The sequence below is a fragment of the Capsicum annuum genome, chromosome 6, assembly GCF_002878395.1.
Source record: "Capsicum annuum cultivar UCD-10X-F1 chromosome 6, UCD10Xv1.1, whole genome shotgun sequence".
Classification (NCBI taxonomy): domain Eukaryota; kingdom Viridiplantae; phylum Streptophyta; class Magnoliopsida; order Solanales; family Solanaceae; genus Capsicum; species Capsicum annuum.
The window spans coordinates 140478327-140493810 of NC_061116.1; the positions used below are offsets into that span (position 1 = coordinate 140478327).

Below are 15484 nucleotides of genomic sequence, written 5' to 3' on the forward strand. Positions count from 1 at the left end.
TTGTATTTATAGTGTATTACAAGAATAGTGTGAAATGTCCAAAATGATCCTTTAGTCAAAGTCTTCAAGTGGGCTCCCTTGGAGTGCATTGTATGGACTGATTTTGGAGCTTATTTAGCCCTTCCTTTGCACTTCACGTGTACACTCCAAGTCTCGGGTCAATTCACTCTCGCACTCACCCACCTTCGTGGTCGTACCCGTATCACAAGTGCCAGTAGAAAAAGGTGTATATGAGTGTAGATTGTATGACTCCATCACAACTTGTTGTCATCCTAAACGAGAGCATTTTCACTTGTATTCTTGAGGTGAAACAAAAGATTAAGATGACACAAATGCATAGCAAGTTGATGTTAATTTAAAATTGAGATAATTGCGAGTATAACGAGCACCTTTCCAAACAGTCACCGAGGACTATGTAGCCAAGAGGGAGACAAGTCTGTAGCAGCGGAAGCATCTGGTATTGACACAAGAAACCAAGTTGATTTTGTAGTAATACAACGATCGAAAGGAAGAAAATAACTCAGGTTAAGATCAACAGCACATTGAATAATCATCTTTGACAATGTCATAGAAACTCAAAGTAGAGCTAACTTGATCAGGATTCCTAAAATCTCAATGGACTAAAGAGAAGGGAGGGTTAACCCCATTATGAAGATGACATCTGAAGAAAAAAGGGTATCCATACAAAATTGACGCGGTTTATATTCTAAGGTAAACAAGTTAAACATTCAGACGCTATTTTCTGTAGTTTAGGAAAACCAATATGTCAACTTCCTTGGACTCTCTTAGGAGAATTGTCCATAGAACATGTTGTAGGTATCTCTAAAGATCGAGGTAGTAAAGTCTATATGAGATAATTGAAGGACTATGGAATATTAGGGGAAGGGCTGTTCAATCTGATAAAATAGTGATGAAGAATTAATCAGGAGCTGTAGTTGAGCTTTGTAAAAATTGAAAACGGTCCTCCAAATACTGCATTGTCCTAAACACTCCACCAGAAAAGAATCACAAGTACCCTGGAACAGCATGGAGGTGATTGCAGGTTTTATGTGAGATCCAAGGTGTCAGAAAAAGGGACTGAAAGTTGCTGGAGGAAAAGAAAATCTAAAAGTGCTTGGTGAGTTGAAGGATCAGGTTTCCGATCACCAATAAAATCAGGATCTGTACTGCAAATGGTCAGAAGCCCAATCCTGCCTCGAGCAAGTGAGAAATCCCCGAAAAATTGTTGAAAATAAAGAACCTTTCCAGAAAGTTGATTAAATCACCGAAACCCAAGCTTCTGGTCTTCTTAGATACTGGATTGGATGGACCACTTCGAAAGGTCCAGTTGACTTCCAAAGTACCAAGATCTAGTCCCAAGCTCGCGAAGAATAGCCTCATGCGCTAGTGCATGAAACAATATTTGTCGGCAAATTCTGGCTTCTGATGGTGCATCGGTCTTCAGATTAAAAAGTGGTGTCCAGGGTTGTGCTCACATGAGTATTTTAGCCTTGTCCTGGTGTTGGTTTATGCACAATACGCACAGACCAACTTCACATCCAGCAGATTCTATAGTTGTTGAAATTGTGCAAAGTGAATGTTTTTTTTCCCGATTGTCACCTGTGAATACACAGTGAGGTAGTAGGATTAATTTCTCACTGAAAGTCCGATACCACATTAGAAATAAGCTTCACAATGAAAAGAGATTGAGAGCATGAAAACTAATGGTTTACCCCTCAACCATTTTATAGGCGACTTCGCAATGTACATAACCATATTTACCCTATGTGAGATATATCTCATCAACTTTTTAAGCTGCACTTAAAAAGGTCATTGCAGTGCAATTGTTGACTACTCTGTAATGTGTGCTAATGTGATGGACATAACTGACTAGTTATAATTAATATTTTCTGGATTATTTATTATTAAACTAATAAAAAAGGTCCTCGGTTGAGAGATTTTACCTGCTAACCTTCATGCTTCAAGGCGGTTAACAAATTTTGTGTTGTCATTTTTTATCTATGATATATCTTACATTATTGATTAAAAGGGTTGCTTAACCTAGAAGGTCCTCTGATGTATAACAGAAAAGTGTAGGTTCCTAGCAAAACTAAGAAGTCAATTTTTATAGAAAGCATTCTTGAATTCATTCTGGTGCTGATTAATAACATATTCATACTTTGTATTGAGGCCACCATGATAAATAACTTGTTTAAGTTAATCAATTTTTAAATGTCTTTCTCGATAAACTGATAAATCATTCTTGGTTGAGAGAATTTACCAGCTAACCTGCATGTTTCAAGACACTTGACAAAATTTTTGGGTGGTTTTATTTTGCTTGTGTCTGACATCTGACGGGATTGTAAAATTGTATATTGTGCCTGGATTTGTTTCATCTCTCACTTGTTTTCTCATTGCGCATATCATACATGTCAACACAGAGACACATAGAGATACATACACACGCATCCATGTGAAATATGTATAGAGATGGTTATCTCATTTCTGTAATCCGATGTAAAACTTCTCAGGCCAGATAGATATGTTCCATTGTTCGGTGAATTCTTTTATGAAACTTCAAAATGGAGGCCAAGTGTGCCTTTCATTGAGCAGCTTAGAGCCTTTCAAGAACTCATCAATGAAGGAAAGGTAATGTATATTTCGCTTTTTTTGTAGGCAGTAACAATTGCAATAATATTACTGCAGATCTGTCAGTGAAATGAATTAGTAAGCTGCTTTATAGGTATAATTTTACTAATTAAAGTCGGAGGTTATCTTTCATTTTTTCCTGGATATGTGGTTTTAACTGTAAAGGAAGATTTATTAATGCATCTGTAGCAGCTGATTGGCTAATGATAGAAGATTTCAAGTGACACCTAAATAAAAGTAGTTCTTAATTGAAAGCGGTCACAAAAATTATTAGGCTTGTTAACTAGGAGAATTGCAACTCGTGTTTACTTGTACACACGAAGTAAAATTTCTGTGTGTAAATAGATGGCTTCAAATCATTTGCATTCATGTGGAGAATTAAAGCTTAGTTATTGTATTATTTGTTGGTTCCTCTAACAAAAATAAATTTTAGTGTATTCTCACATTTAGTTGTTAAATATACCTGCAAGATGATAATATAAAATATATTTCCAAGTTAGAAACTTAAGATATATGCTTGTAGGGGTGTGCATACTTCAGTTAATACTAAATTACCGTACCGAAATTGAAGTTTTTGGCGCTTCATTTTTGGAATTATGGCATTTGATATGCATTTTCTAAGAATGTGGTATTCGGTTTTTATAGAAAAACTAGTGAAATACTGAATACCATGCCAAAATACTTGATTACTTATAATCCATATAATATTTTTGAATAGATGATAATTTAATTAATCTAAATATAAATTACTAATAAAAGGCCTAAAATCATTCGAACTAAAAGCTTCTTGCGTTTACTACTGAAGATAAACGAAATACTTAATTACATATCTGATACAATAGAAATTACTCAAACATTTGTTCATTTCCAGCCAACACTAAATTTTCATTCATTGCATGACAGAGTTTCCACCATTGTAAAAGTCATAATTTTCCCTTGTATGTAAGTCGAAGTGAACAAACTGTGGTTACCAATTTGTCCTACCGCACAAACCGAATCTGGAACCATACCAAAAATATTTGGTATTGTAATGGTAGAGCATTTTTAGAAATCGAAATTACTAAACTGAAGTTTGAAAACCGTTTGATATCATGAATGCTCCTATATGCTTGCAGGGGAACTGAACTGGTAAAAGGAAAATGTTAGTGAATAAACACATCAGGTCCCTTACGCATGGTTAGTTAAACATTTTGCAATGCTTATAGCGAATAAGCAAACCTGATTTTTACACATGATCTTGTTTACACATTTTTCATGCTTGTGGAGAATGAGCACATCTGATTTTTACGCATGGTTTGGTGTTCACATTTTGCAAAATTATTTGAGATTTCATTTTGCTTGTAAATCTCAAAATTGATTTATTTTATGGACTGTTAACTTTGGAATCTAGTTATCTGAAAGTTACAGTTAAGCGTTAATAATTTATTCAGGTGCGCTACCTTGGTGTTTCCAATGAAACTTCATATGGAGTAATGGAGTTTGTCCATGCTGCAAAAGTTGAAGGATTGCCAAAGATTGTCAGCATTCAGAATAATTACAGTCTGCTAGTTAGGTGCCACTTTGAGGGTAAGTCGTCCTTTCTAGTTCCATTAGATGAGAAGAACCCCAAGATGCTTAATGAATATGCCGAGGTAGTACTCCAACCACAGTCAATTAGTTAAAGTCGGAAGATCAATTTTTTCAACCTGGTATTAAAATTTGAGGTTTTGTTATCATTCAGCCTGTTAAGATAAATGAACCCAGGGCCTAAATCGGTCCCATAGTCCAGCTCATGAGGTAAGGATTATCTAAAATCACGTCGAGACTATAATCCATACCCTAAAGGCCTCAGCCGATGTGGCTTCAGTATACCCTCCCCGCGTGCTTAGAACTAAATATTTGGATTATGTATAATATGAACACTGTTGCCCAATATTTGGTAAGCCAAGATCAGGGATAGTTAAATGGACCTTGCATCTAAATTAACCGCAATATCTAGCTCGTAAGGTGAGGACTGTCAAAATCATGCTAAAAGACTATAGCACAAAGCCCTCAACTATTATGGGATTCTAACACAACCTGTCTGTGTGAAAACAAACATGTGTGCTATGCATCCATTTGAGTATCCAAATAAATGCTTCATGGGACCAATTTATTTCTCTAAAACTTTGCTATCTTAGGTTGCATGATTGGAGGAGTGCAAAAAATGAAAATGAAGAACTCCTGTTATGATCAAGTAAAGATTAGAAGGTACTAAAGCTTAGGACACTCTTACCCTTTGCCAATTGGTTTCTGATTAAGTGTTAAGGTCCTTAACAGCTCGCTTACAAATTGATTTTTTGCAAAAGCTTGACATGCTAAGTCAATTATCAAAACTTGAAGAAATCCAAAGGAATTTAACAGATGAGGAAATAAGAAACAAAATCGCCTTAACCATGGACTTTGAGAAGATAGCAAAAAAGGAGGAGATGGCTTGGAGACAGAGATCAAGAGCATTATGGTTGAAACAAGGTGACAACAATACCAAGTTCTTCCATAAAACAGCTAATGCACACAGAAGATTCAACAATAATGACTTGTTAGAAATTGATGGTGAGCCCGTAAGGAACCTGTAGATATAAAAAAGGAGATCATCTCGTTTTATCTGAACCTTTATTTAGAGACAGAAAACTGGAGACCCCACTATAACATGAGAATCTGTCCCACTGTCTCTTCAAAAGATAATTTGATGCTACAGAGTCCGTTTGAAGCACAAGAAATATGGGCCAGTGTCCAAGCGTGTGCTGCGGACAAAGCGCCTGGCCCAGATGATTTCTCAATGGCCTTTTTCAAACATTGTTGGGAAGTAGTGATCACTGAAGTCATTGCTACTATTCAAAACTTCCATGAAAGAGGTATATTTGAAAGAAGCTTCAATGCGACATATGTAGCCTTGATTCCCAAGAAGGTGGGAGCCAAAGAATTGAAAGATTTCAGGCCTATTAGTCTTATAGGCAATATTTACAAGATCATCTCAAAGTTGTTGACTGAGAGACTAAAAAAAGTGATGCACAAGCTGGTGGATGATAAACAAATGGCCTTTATAAAGGGGAGACAAACCATGGATGCCATTCTTATAGCCAATGAATGTGTTGATTCAAGAATGAAAGACAAAGAACCTGGTATCCTTTGCAAACTAGATATACAAAAGGCTTTTGACCACCTAAATTGGAATTTCCTACTCAGAATTTTGATGAAAATGGGTTTTGGAGAAAAATGGGTCAGCTGGATCCACTACTGCATCAGCACCATCAAGTTCTCAGTCCTAGTCAACGGCTCACCTGCTGGATTCTTTTTTTCTCAAAGAGGACTAAGGCAAGGGGATCCACTATCCCCTTTTTTGTTCATCATTGCTATAGAGAGTTTAAATGATATGATGAAAACTGTCCAATCAAACAGCTGGATAACAGGTTTTAAAGTAAATTCAAGGGCTATCAATAACCTTGAAATCACTCATTTACAATACGCCGATGATACGTTAGTTTTCTGCGGAGCTGACAGAGGTCAAATAAGATTTTTTAGGGTGATTTTCATTCTTTTTGAGGCTATATCTGGGCTCCACATTAACTGGAACAAGAGCTTCTTACATCCTGTTAATAAGGTTCCTGACATTCACAACTTGGCTAACATTTTGGGAGGCAGGACAGGCGAGCTTCCAACTATATACCTGGGAATGCCTTTCGGTGCCAAAAGCAATTCCAAAGATATATGGAATGGAGTCCTAGAGAAGTGTGAGAAAAAGTTGGTTAACGGGAAGAGTTAATACTTATCGTTGGGTGGTAGGCTAATCTTATAAACAGTGCGTTAGGAGCATTACCAACTTATATGATGTCTATTTTTCGTGTTCCAACAAATGTGGTGGACAGAATAGATACTCTTAAAAGGAACTTCCTTTGGCAAGGCAACTGTGATACCAAGAAGATACATTTGATCAAATGGAAGTCGGTGATTATCAGCAAGAAGATTAGTGGTATGGGAATCAAGAACCTAACAGCTCAAAACCATTGTCTTTTGATGAAATGGCTATGGAGGTTCACCTCAAATGAACAATCTCTCTGGAAGAAGGTAATCACTCAAAAGTATGATATGGATGGGAAATGGATAACTAAGGCAGTCACTACCCCTTACAGAGTAAGATTATGGAGGTCAATCAGAAATCTGGGGGCAAAATTCATGAGTAAATGCAGTCATCAAGTGGGTAACGGCTTGAAAACATCTTTCTAGTCAGACAGATGGTTAGGCCAATGCCCACTAAAACAACTCTTCCCACTTATCTTCAGTCTGAACCAACAACAAGATGCCACAGTAGGAGTAGGAGAAGTATGGGATGCGCATGACTGGAACCTGAACTTCAGAAGATATTTTAATGATTGGGAGATAGATAACTTGGCCGAATTCTATAACACCCTCAACCTTTTCAAGGGTCCCTCCTCTCAAGAAGACACTCTTACATAGTAAGTGGATAAATAAGGGAGATTTTCAGTCAGGTCAGCTTACAAGGAATTTAATTATTTTAACAACCAGATTAGTTGTTGGCCTTGGAAACTAATTTGGAAAGTTAAAATTCCTCATAAAGTAGCTTGTTTCTCATGGTTCGTGGCTAGGAAAGCGGTTCTAACTCATGAAGTACTTAAGAAAAGGGGCTTCCACCTATGCTCTAAATGTGCGGAGAAGAATCAGAGACATTCAACCATCTTTTTTACACTGCAAGTTAACTGAACAACTCTGGAGGATATTCCTTAATTTAAAATGAATCATGTGGGTCATGCGAAGAGATACAGTTGAAGTGCTGGAATGCTGAAACAAATATAGCACTCACTCAGAACATTGTCCCTGCTTGCATTTGGTGGACAGTTTGGAAAGAGAGAAATCAAAGGTGTTTTGAAGACAATTATAGCTCTAACCAGAAACTGAAGATAAAGTGGTGTAAACATGAATATATGGAAGATGTAGAATCTTTTGTTGATGTTATAGGAACTCTATAAGTAGGTTATAGCTTAGTGCATCTTCCTTTATTCCATTGTAAGTATGAACACTGCAGTTTTTATGCAGCAGATAGTTATACAAAAAATGTTGCCTTCTCAAAAAAATAAACGGGCAGCCCGGTGCACTAAAGCTCCCGCTATGCGCAGGGTTTGGAGAAGGGCCCCACCTAAAGGGTGTATTGTACGTAGCCTTACCTTGCATTTGTGCAGAGGCTATTTCCGAGGCTTGAACCGTGACCTTCTGGTCACATGGAAGTAACTTTACCAGTTACTACAAGGTTTCCCTTCAAATTGATATTTTAGTTTTTTCATTTTTATCTAGTCAATTACATTATTGAATCCTATTTGCTTAGCTCTTAGAGCATTAGAATCCAGTTTTCCCCAATTCCCTTTAAAGCTGTCCCTAATACTACTCTTTTATGAGTGGTCATTTTCCCATTTAAAAAACGCATCATCCATGCTACTGCTGCACGAATCACATGTAATAATGTTTGTACCTCGTAAATCAATAGAAAACAAACTTTCTAAAGGTTCTTTTGAATATTGATGAATTGATTCTGATCACATGTTATCTGTTCTCTCATTTGTCTTAAGCCACTTTTGCACATATGTAAATACCCAAATTATATAATTGTCTCAACATTGGTGAGGTCATTCTCTAAGGAATAGGATTATCTGCTGGATAAGTCCATTAGATCATTAAAGGCTGCTGTCAATGCTCATAATAGACACAATCACCCTTACAGCAGTGCTGCCTGCTAATCTCGAAGATACAGGGAACTATGCTTGCCATTCTAGCTAATCTGCATCTGAAAAGTTGTTAACTATCTCAATTTGTATGAGCTTTTTCTTGCGCATGATCACATTTGACACTATAAACTCCAAAATCACATTTCCTATCTTTTGACAAGACCTCTATTTTGTTTCACATTGGCATGTTATAAATTTTGGACCTTTCTTGTACATGGATAATGTTGATAAGGGACTTTATGGTTTAAGTTATAAATAACCTACTTATGATAAAAACACTATAAAATAACCTAGTAAAATTAACCTATACTGATTAAAAAAACTGATGAAACAGCCTAGTAAACAGTCAAATGCTGCAAACATGTTACTTAGGAATGAGTCATTGCTGCAGTTTTTGGTAGAAAGAAAATAATTGTATTTACGTTAAGCATCAAGATTTTTAATTTTCCTTTTAGCATAACAAGTTTTGGTTGTTCTTTGTAGTTGATCTTGTCGAAGTATGCCACCCAAACCACTGTAACATTGGTTTACTTTCTTATTCCCCACTGGCCGGTGGAACCTTGTCTGGGAAGTATCTGAACAGTAATTCTGAAGCTTCTAAAAAAGGGAGACTTAACTTGTTCCCAGGCTATATGGAAAGATACAATAAATCCCTTGCCAAGGTATGTGTTTTTCATGTTTTAATACAAAGAAAAGTTAATTGATTGTTATTTAAATACCTTGAAATTTTTCAATAAATTTGAAAAATAATCCTAGGATGCAGTTGCACCAGTTCGATAAATTAATCCTGCCCCTTTTTGTCCATTGTGTTGTGTGTATTACTTTGTTATTGCTTTAATTCCTAGAGAATGTCCAAAGAATAAGCTTTAGGTACATTTGTTGTGAATTAAATTCAGCTTGCTACTTAAAAATGAGAACTACAAATCTCTGCACAGGCAGCCTGATTAAGGTTAGGAACTACTTATTTGCATGAAATTCTAGAGGAAATTAAAGTGGACCAATGAAAATAGGTGAGTAGTCGGAAAAAAGCTACTAACATATTCCCATGTGCTTGGCCCCATCCTTACGCTCCATGTAAGGAAACAACGAGAAGAAAAAAACAGTGCATTACATATAGATCAAGATTCACAACTTCATTTCTTACTCATTCCACACTGTCTGTTAGTGTAAGAGGTCATTCAGTAACACTTAATTCTGTTTCTTAATATTCTGACAATTAAGTCAATTCTGGTGCAACTTCTTCGTGTCATATCAGTGAATTATTTTGTTATTAAGGAAACCTTGTTTTTGACCGACCATTCTCTTTCTATACCCTCCCCAGACCCCGCTTTGTGGGAATACACTGGGTATGTTGTTGTTGTATCCTCTTTCTATAACTAAGACCCTCTTTTATGCCTTTAGATGTAATAGAAGAAAATTACATACAAGTATATAGACTTAGCCACTCCTCCATTCAGTCGCGTATTATGCTAGGAATAAATTGATATGCTGAAATTGAAATAAAAATAAATAAGAAGACCCAATTAGATGAATTCTAGTAGAACTAGAAATTAAAGTTCAGGTTTGGAGCTTCTTATTTCCCAAATAAATCCTCCTACATCTATATTTAAAGGCCAATTTATCAATAATATGCAAGAAAAGCACTTGAAATTGTTTATTAATCATCGGAGATACTTAGAACCAATAGTTCACTATCTAAGGATCTTTCCATGTAGTAGAAATATTCTTGTTATTGCTTCGACGCATATTCCCAAAAAAGTGGATTCTGCTTCAATAGCTCCAGAGAAATCAAGTAATACCTAGCTTAGCTAGTTTGCAGCTCAGCATTGTGAACTGCACAGGAAAGGGCATGATATCTCTCTTTCAATAGGAATTACACGGGTACATCAGAAACCTCTGCTAAAATGGCTGTCCGTAACCCAACAGATAAAGTACATTATGTAGTCCAGGGATTGGTGAACTAATAAATCAATCACTGAATTTAATCCAGAGATAGAGCTTACTATACCACTAGATTTTCGTCATACTGAAGCCAAACAATATGAAGATTAGCAGCCTTTTTTACTGATAAATTAAGAAATGAATGAGTGGGCCCCATCGCAATAGCATATAGCCTATCAACAGGTTGCTATACTCTCCACCACCTGCCTTTCCCTTCACTCACTGTAAACACAGATCTCAAAGAAAGGTAATTATTTGAGCAGCTGCACGGAAAAGAAGAAGAATGAGGCTACATAATTTATTAGTCACAATTTTAAGTGGTGGTAGAGAACTGTATGTGGTTGTAATGAATTAGAGAAGAGAAGAAATATGTTGCTTATTTGATATGTTGATGAACACAAGTAGTGAGACAAATACATTTGTATTATTATCCAGTTTGGAACAATACACAGCTTAATGACTTGACATTTTAAACACTTTAAATCTACCATTGTAACAGAACACTTTTAAGATTCTAATATACCGTCTCCAATTCAAAGGGAAAAGCAATGTAAATTCATTTATTTTGATAAGTTAGAATAAACGGTTTCCAAAATTTGTGGTCAATCACCAGAAATTTCCTGAATATTGTTGCCTGAACAATTGCTGAAAAATCATTTCGATTTCGCTGGAGAAGTTCTGGCCACTAGAACCCAATGCAGAAAATTTGCTAATAAAAATTGACTAAAAGAATGGTCAAAGTAATGAATGGAAGAATGGGCAAAATACTGCTTGAAACAGGTGGCACTGCTGGAATGGTTACGGGAGAAAAAGCCCGAGACTGTTGCCAGAAAAGAAGCAAGGCCGCTGGAGAGACTCATCTAAAAGAGGAAAGTTGGGGTGCGGCAGAGCGATAAACCAAAATAAGGTTGCCGGAATGGTAACCTGGATAGAAAGAGGAGCTTTGTGGTAGACCTCCCCAAAAATAGGCATGGGTTCGTTGGAACAATCACCAAAGTTAGGAGCAGATCGCTAGAACCGTCGCTGAAAAGAGGCAACAGTAATAAAACTGTGGAAATAAAGAAAAAACTAATCACCAAGCAGGAAGCGTGTTTTGTGAGGTAAAAGATACTTAGGTCTTCACGTGATGTTTAGAAGCTCTAGTACCTTGTAAGAGCTAAAGAAGAGGAAATATATATTGATTACTTGATAATGTGATGAATACAAGAACGCTTATTTGTAGGATGTTCATATGGGAGATAAAAATACTTAATATAGGAACCAACATTTCTGACATTCTAACACAATACTTAAACATTCTAATAGTGGACAGTGTATTCCATATCATTACAGGAGATTAGAGTTACATTTTCAGGTGGTGTTTGCTCTGAAGTTGAATGTACTCATTTAAACCGAATATTATTTGGCTCAGTCAGAAGTTTTTTCTTATATGGAACTGATTTGTGTTGAAAGGGGATGAGCATCTAAAAGAACTTGTTTTGCCATCTTTATGGGAGTTTGGATTAGTGTGAGGACCATTGTTTCTTCTGCTTGATTGTGTTTTCAACAACAACAACAACAAACCCAGTGTATTCCCACAAAGTGGGGTCTGGGCAGGGTATGATGTACGCAATCCATACCGCTACTTCTGAAGAAGTAGAGAGGCTGTTTCCGATAGACCCCCGGCTCAAGATAAAGAATAGTAGACCAGGAGATGGATTACATAACAGAAAAGGCGTAAGGAATAATAAAAAGTAAATTAGAGCAATACGAAAATACGAGAGATAAAGCAACACGAAATAAGAAAATAGCAACTGAGAAATCATGAATGGAACACCCACGTATAAGTAGCAAATACTCACAGCCATAGGCACCTATGAACCTAGTCCTAAAATTACTAACCTGGCTACACAAGATCTCTCCTGATGGCTTGCTACAACCCACACCCTCCCGCTAGCCTTCTACCCTTATCTGCGACCTCCATACTTTTCTATCTAGGGTCATGTCCTCAGTAAGCTGCAGCTGCTCCATGTCATGTCTGATCACCTCCCTCCAGCATATCACCTCCCTCCAGCATTTCTTCGGCCTACCTCTGCTCCTCCTGAAGCCATCCAACGCTAGCTTCTCACACCTACGAACTCAGGCATCCGCGTCCCTCCTCATCACATGTCCAAACCATCTCAACCTTCCTTTCCATATCTTGTCCTCCACCGAAGCCACTCTCATTTTCTCACGGATAATCTCATTCCTAACCTTGTCCCCTCTAGTAAGCCCACACATCCAACGCAACATCCTCATTTCTGCCACCCTCACTTTTTGGATGTAGGAGTGCTTAACTGGCTAACACTCCGCGCTATACAACATGGCCGAACGGACTGCCACTCTATAGAATTTGCCTTTAAACTTAAGGGGCACTTTCTTATCACACAACACTCCCGAGGCGAGCCTCCACTTCATCCAACCTGCCCCAATACGATTAGTGACATCCTCATCAATCTCACCATTCCCCTGGATCATAGACCCAAGATACTTAAAACTATCCCCTCTTATAAACATCCTGGGAGTCCAACCTCACCACCACATCGTCTACCCGTCTCAAGTCGCTAAACTTGCATTCCAAATACTCCGTCTTGGACCTACTCAACCTGAACTCCTTCTCCTCAAGGGTTTGCCTCCAAACCTCCAATTTGTCATTCACGCCTCTCCGCGTCTCATCAATTAGCACTATATTATCCGCAAATAGCATACACCAAGGCACCTCGCCCTGAATACTTCGCGTTAACACGTCCATCACCAATGCAAAAAGGAACGGACTAAGAGTCGATTCCTGCCAGTCTTGACCCAAAAATGGTCTGAGTCTCCTCCCGCCGTCCTCACCCTGGTCTTTCCTCCATTGTACATGTCCTTAGTAACTCTAATGTGCACCGGGACCCCTCTCACCTCCAAGCACCTCCAAAGAACCTCCCTCGATGAACACCAAGTGTAAGTCCCTCTTTCTTTCTCTATACTGCTCCACCAATCTCCTCACCAAATGGATTGCCTCTGTCGTCGAGCGACCAGACATAAATCCAAACTGTTTCTCTGAAGAATTCATGATTTATATATGTTTTAGGCCGGTGGGAGGGAGTGCGGAATAAGGATTGATTTCACTGTATCCATCTACGCCCACCCCATCTACCTATTGTCAGAGGTCAATTGTTGCTCCCTGTCGAGATTGCAATCCCTATCGAGTCGGGAAGGAATGAGTAATGGGTCGGGGAATCGGGCATCGGCCCTCTTGGATCCGGTAGGAGCAGGAGTAGGTAAGTTAGTATTGATCCGGTGAAGAAAAGAGAATTTAGTTGATAGAGACGTTAGATTTGGAGGAAGCATCTGGTCACATATCCCAAAACCTTCACAGGAAAGGAACAGACTCACTTGCCCTACTTCTAAAGATAGATAGAAAAGGTTAGGGAGTCCCAGCTGCTGAGGTGGCGTAGTGAGAGGTGAGAGCAATAACAACAAAAGCAGCGGAAGATCCTGCAGTAGTATATTCGGTTGATTGTGTTTTCAGTTAGAAAAATTAGAAACATAATCGAAGAAGAAATGGTTTTGAGGCGTGACTAAATCGACTTCCCGTAAAGAGATATTGCCCTTATACAGATGGGTGAAAATACAAGCAATTCCCGGATACAACAAATCCCTTGTTTATACCTGCAGATTCCTTATATTTATGTTACTTAAAAGATGACTTTTCAGAACAATCATGTTCTTTCACGAACGGATGTGTTTTTTCAATTTAAGACCTCTATATATCACAAACTATCTAACATTTTCTTGTATATATTGGAGAGACCACACAGTGTGAGCAGAGAATTGTTGCCCGTCTTTAACGTTACAATGTGAAAATGCATTGCTACTTTAGTAGTCATGACTTTAGACATGTAGAATGTGAGAAGTTTATCCCATGCTGCAAGTTAATGATTGCTTGGATGTCTTTTGGGTGTGTTTTATGTTAAATTTCCAGGAAGCAACTAAAAAGTATGAAGAAGTGGCCAAGAAGCATGGTCTATCCCTAGTTGAGTTAGCCCTAGGATTTGCCCGAGACCGGCCATTTGTGACAAGTTCAATTATAGGCGCAACTTCTGTGGATCAATTAAAAGAAGATGTTGATGCTTTTTTGACAACTGAGAGACCATTGCCACCTCAAGTAATGGATGATATTGAAGAAATTTTCAAGAGATACAGGGATCCTGCTTCAACATAGCCTGCCAATTTCCTTACTTTCTTATCAAGAAGTTGCTGAATTTTCTCACTACTGCAGAACTTGATTTGGGATTATTTGGAGGAGGGGAGGATGTTAAGAAAACCTTCCTAATTTACCACAAGATGCCCTTTGTTTATGCCTATCTATTGTGTACTTGGGGTGGAGGAGGGGGGGGGAGCTTTTCATCTTGGTCACACTTCTCTCCAGCGACAGCACTAACAGCCTGCATTGGGAAGCAATGTAAATCAGATTAAATCATCTGGCCTATCTGTTATTCTTTAGATACATGGATATCAACATTAATGATCATATTACGGAGAAGGCGTTTAAATTTGGTTGATCATAAACTGGCGCATACAGTAAATTTTGAATATCAATATTCCACTTCTGTACAAAAGTTGACAGGCTTTGTCTGGTAACGTGTTAACCTTGAAGGCCATTTATCCCCTAGATGCCAACCACGTCTCGTTAATATATGAAAAAAATAACAGTATAAATCATAGAACTTCGTTTTTTTGTGGGATTACATTTATAGACAACATTTCAAGAACTTAAATGTCCGTGCATTCCTTACACAAAGTGGAAATAACATATTATGGAAGGAAGAATTGTTGCTAAGACATACTATATAAGTTGTTTACGGTTTACAAGGTGAGGAGTTAGATTCTTCCAACTCATGAGAACTTAATCTCTTACCTCTCCACTAGGAATCGTCAAATCAGGCTGAATCATCATGACCATAGTTCATTTAGCAAACAAGATGAAGTTTATCACTGTAGCTGTGGTATTTTCGTAATCAGTTTAATAGGCATTTTCTTTTATATTTCATATTTCGGATTGGGTTCATCCCTGTGATAATCAAGAGTGAGTTGTCAACATGAAAGTGCAAAAATTCAATGAGATGCCCTTCTTGGTTTGATTGATTCGAAGGAGAAGG

General features: G+C 37.8%; 1 protein-coding gene across 1 annotated transcript in view; it reads left to right on the plus strand.

Moving 5' to 3' along the window:
* LOC107853096 (protein tas) overlaps positions 1 to 14944 on the plus strand; it is a 22516-nt gene extending 7572 nt beyond the window's left edge. Inside the window, exons 5-8 of the mRNA XM_016698108.2 lie at positions 2511 to 2628; positions 4059 to 4194; positions 8865 to 9043; positions 14308 to 14944. Of these exons, the coding sequence (XP_016553594.1) occupies positions 2511 to 2628; positions 4059 to 4194; positions 8865 to 9043; positions 14308 to 14547 (673 nt within the window). The 3' untranslated portion in view covers positions 14548 to 14944. The remainder of the gene's footprint in view (positions 1 to 2510; positions 2629 to 4058; positions 4195 to 8864; positions 9044 to 14307) is intronic.
* Positions 14945 to 15484: the final 540 nt, after the last annotated feature.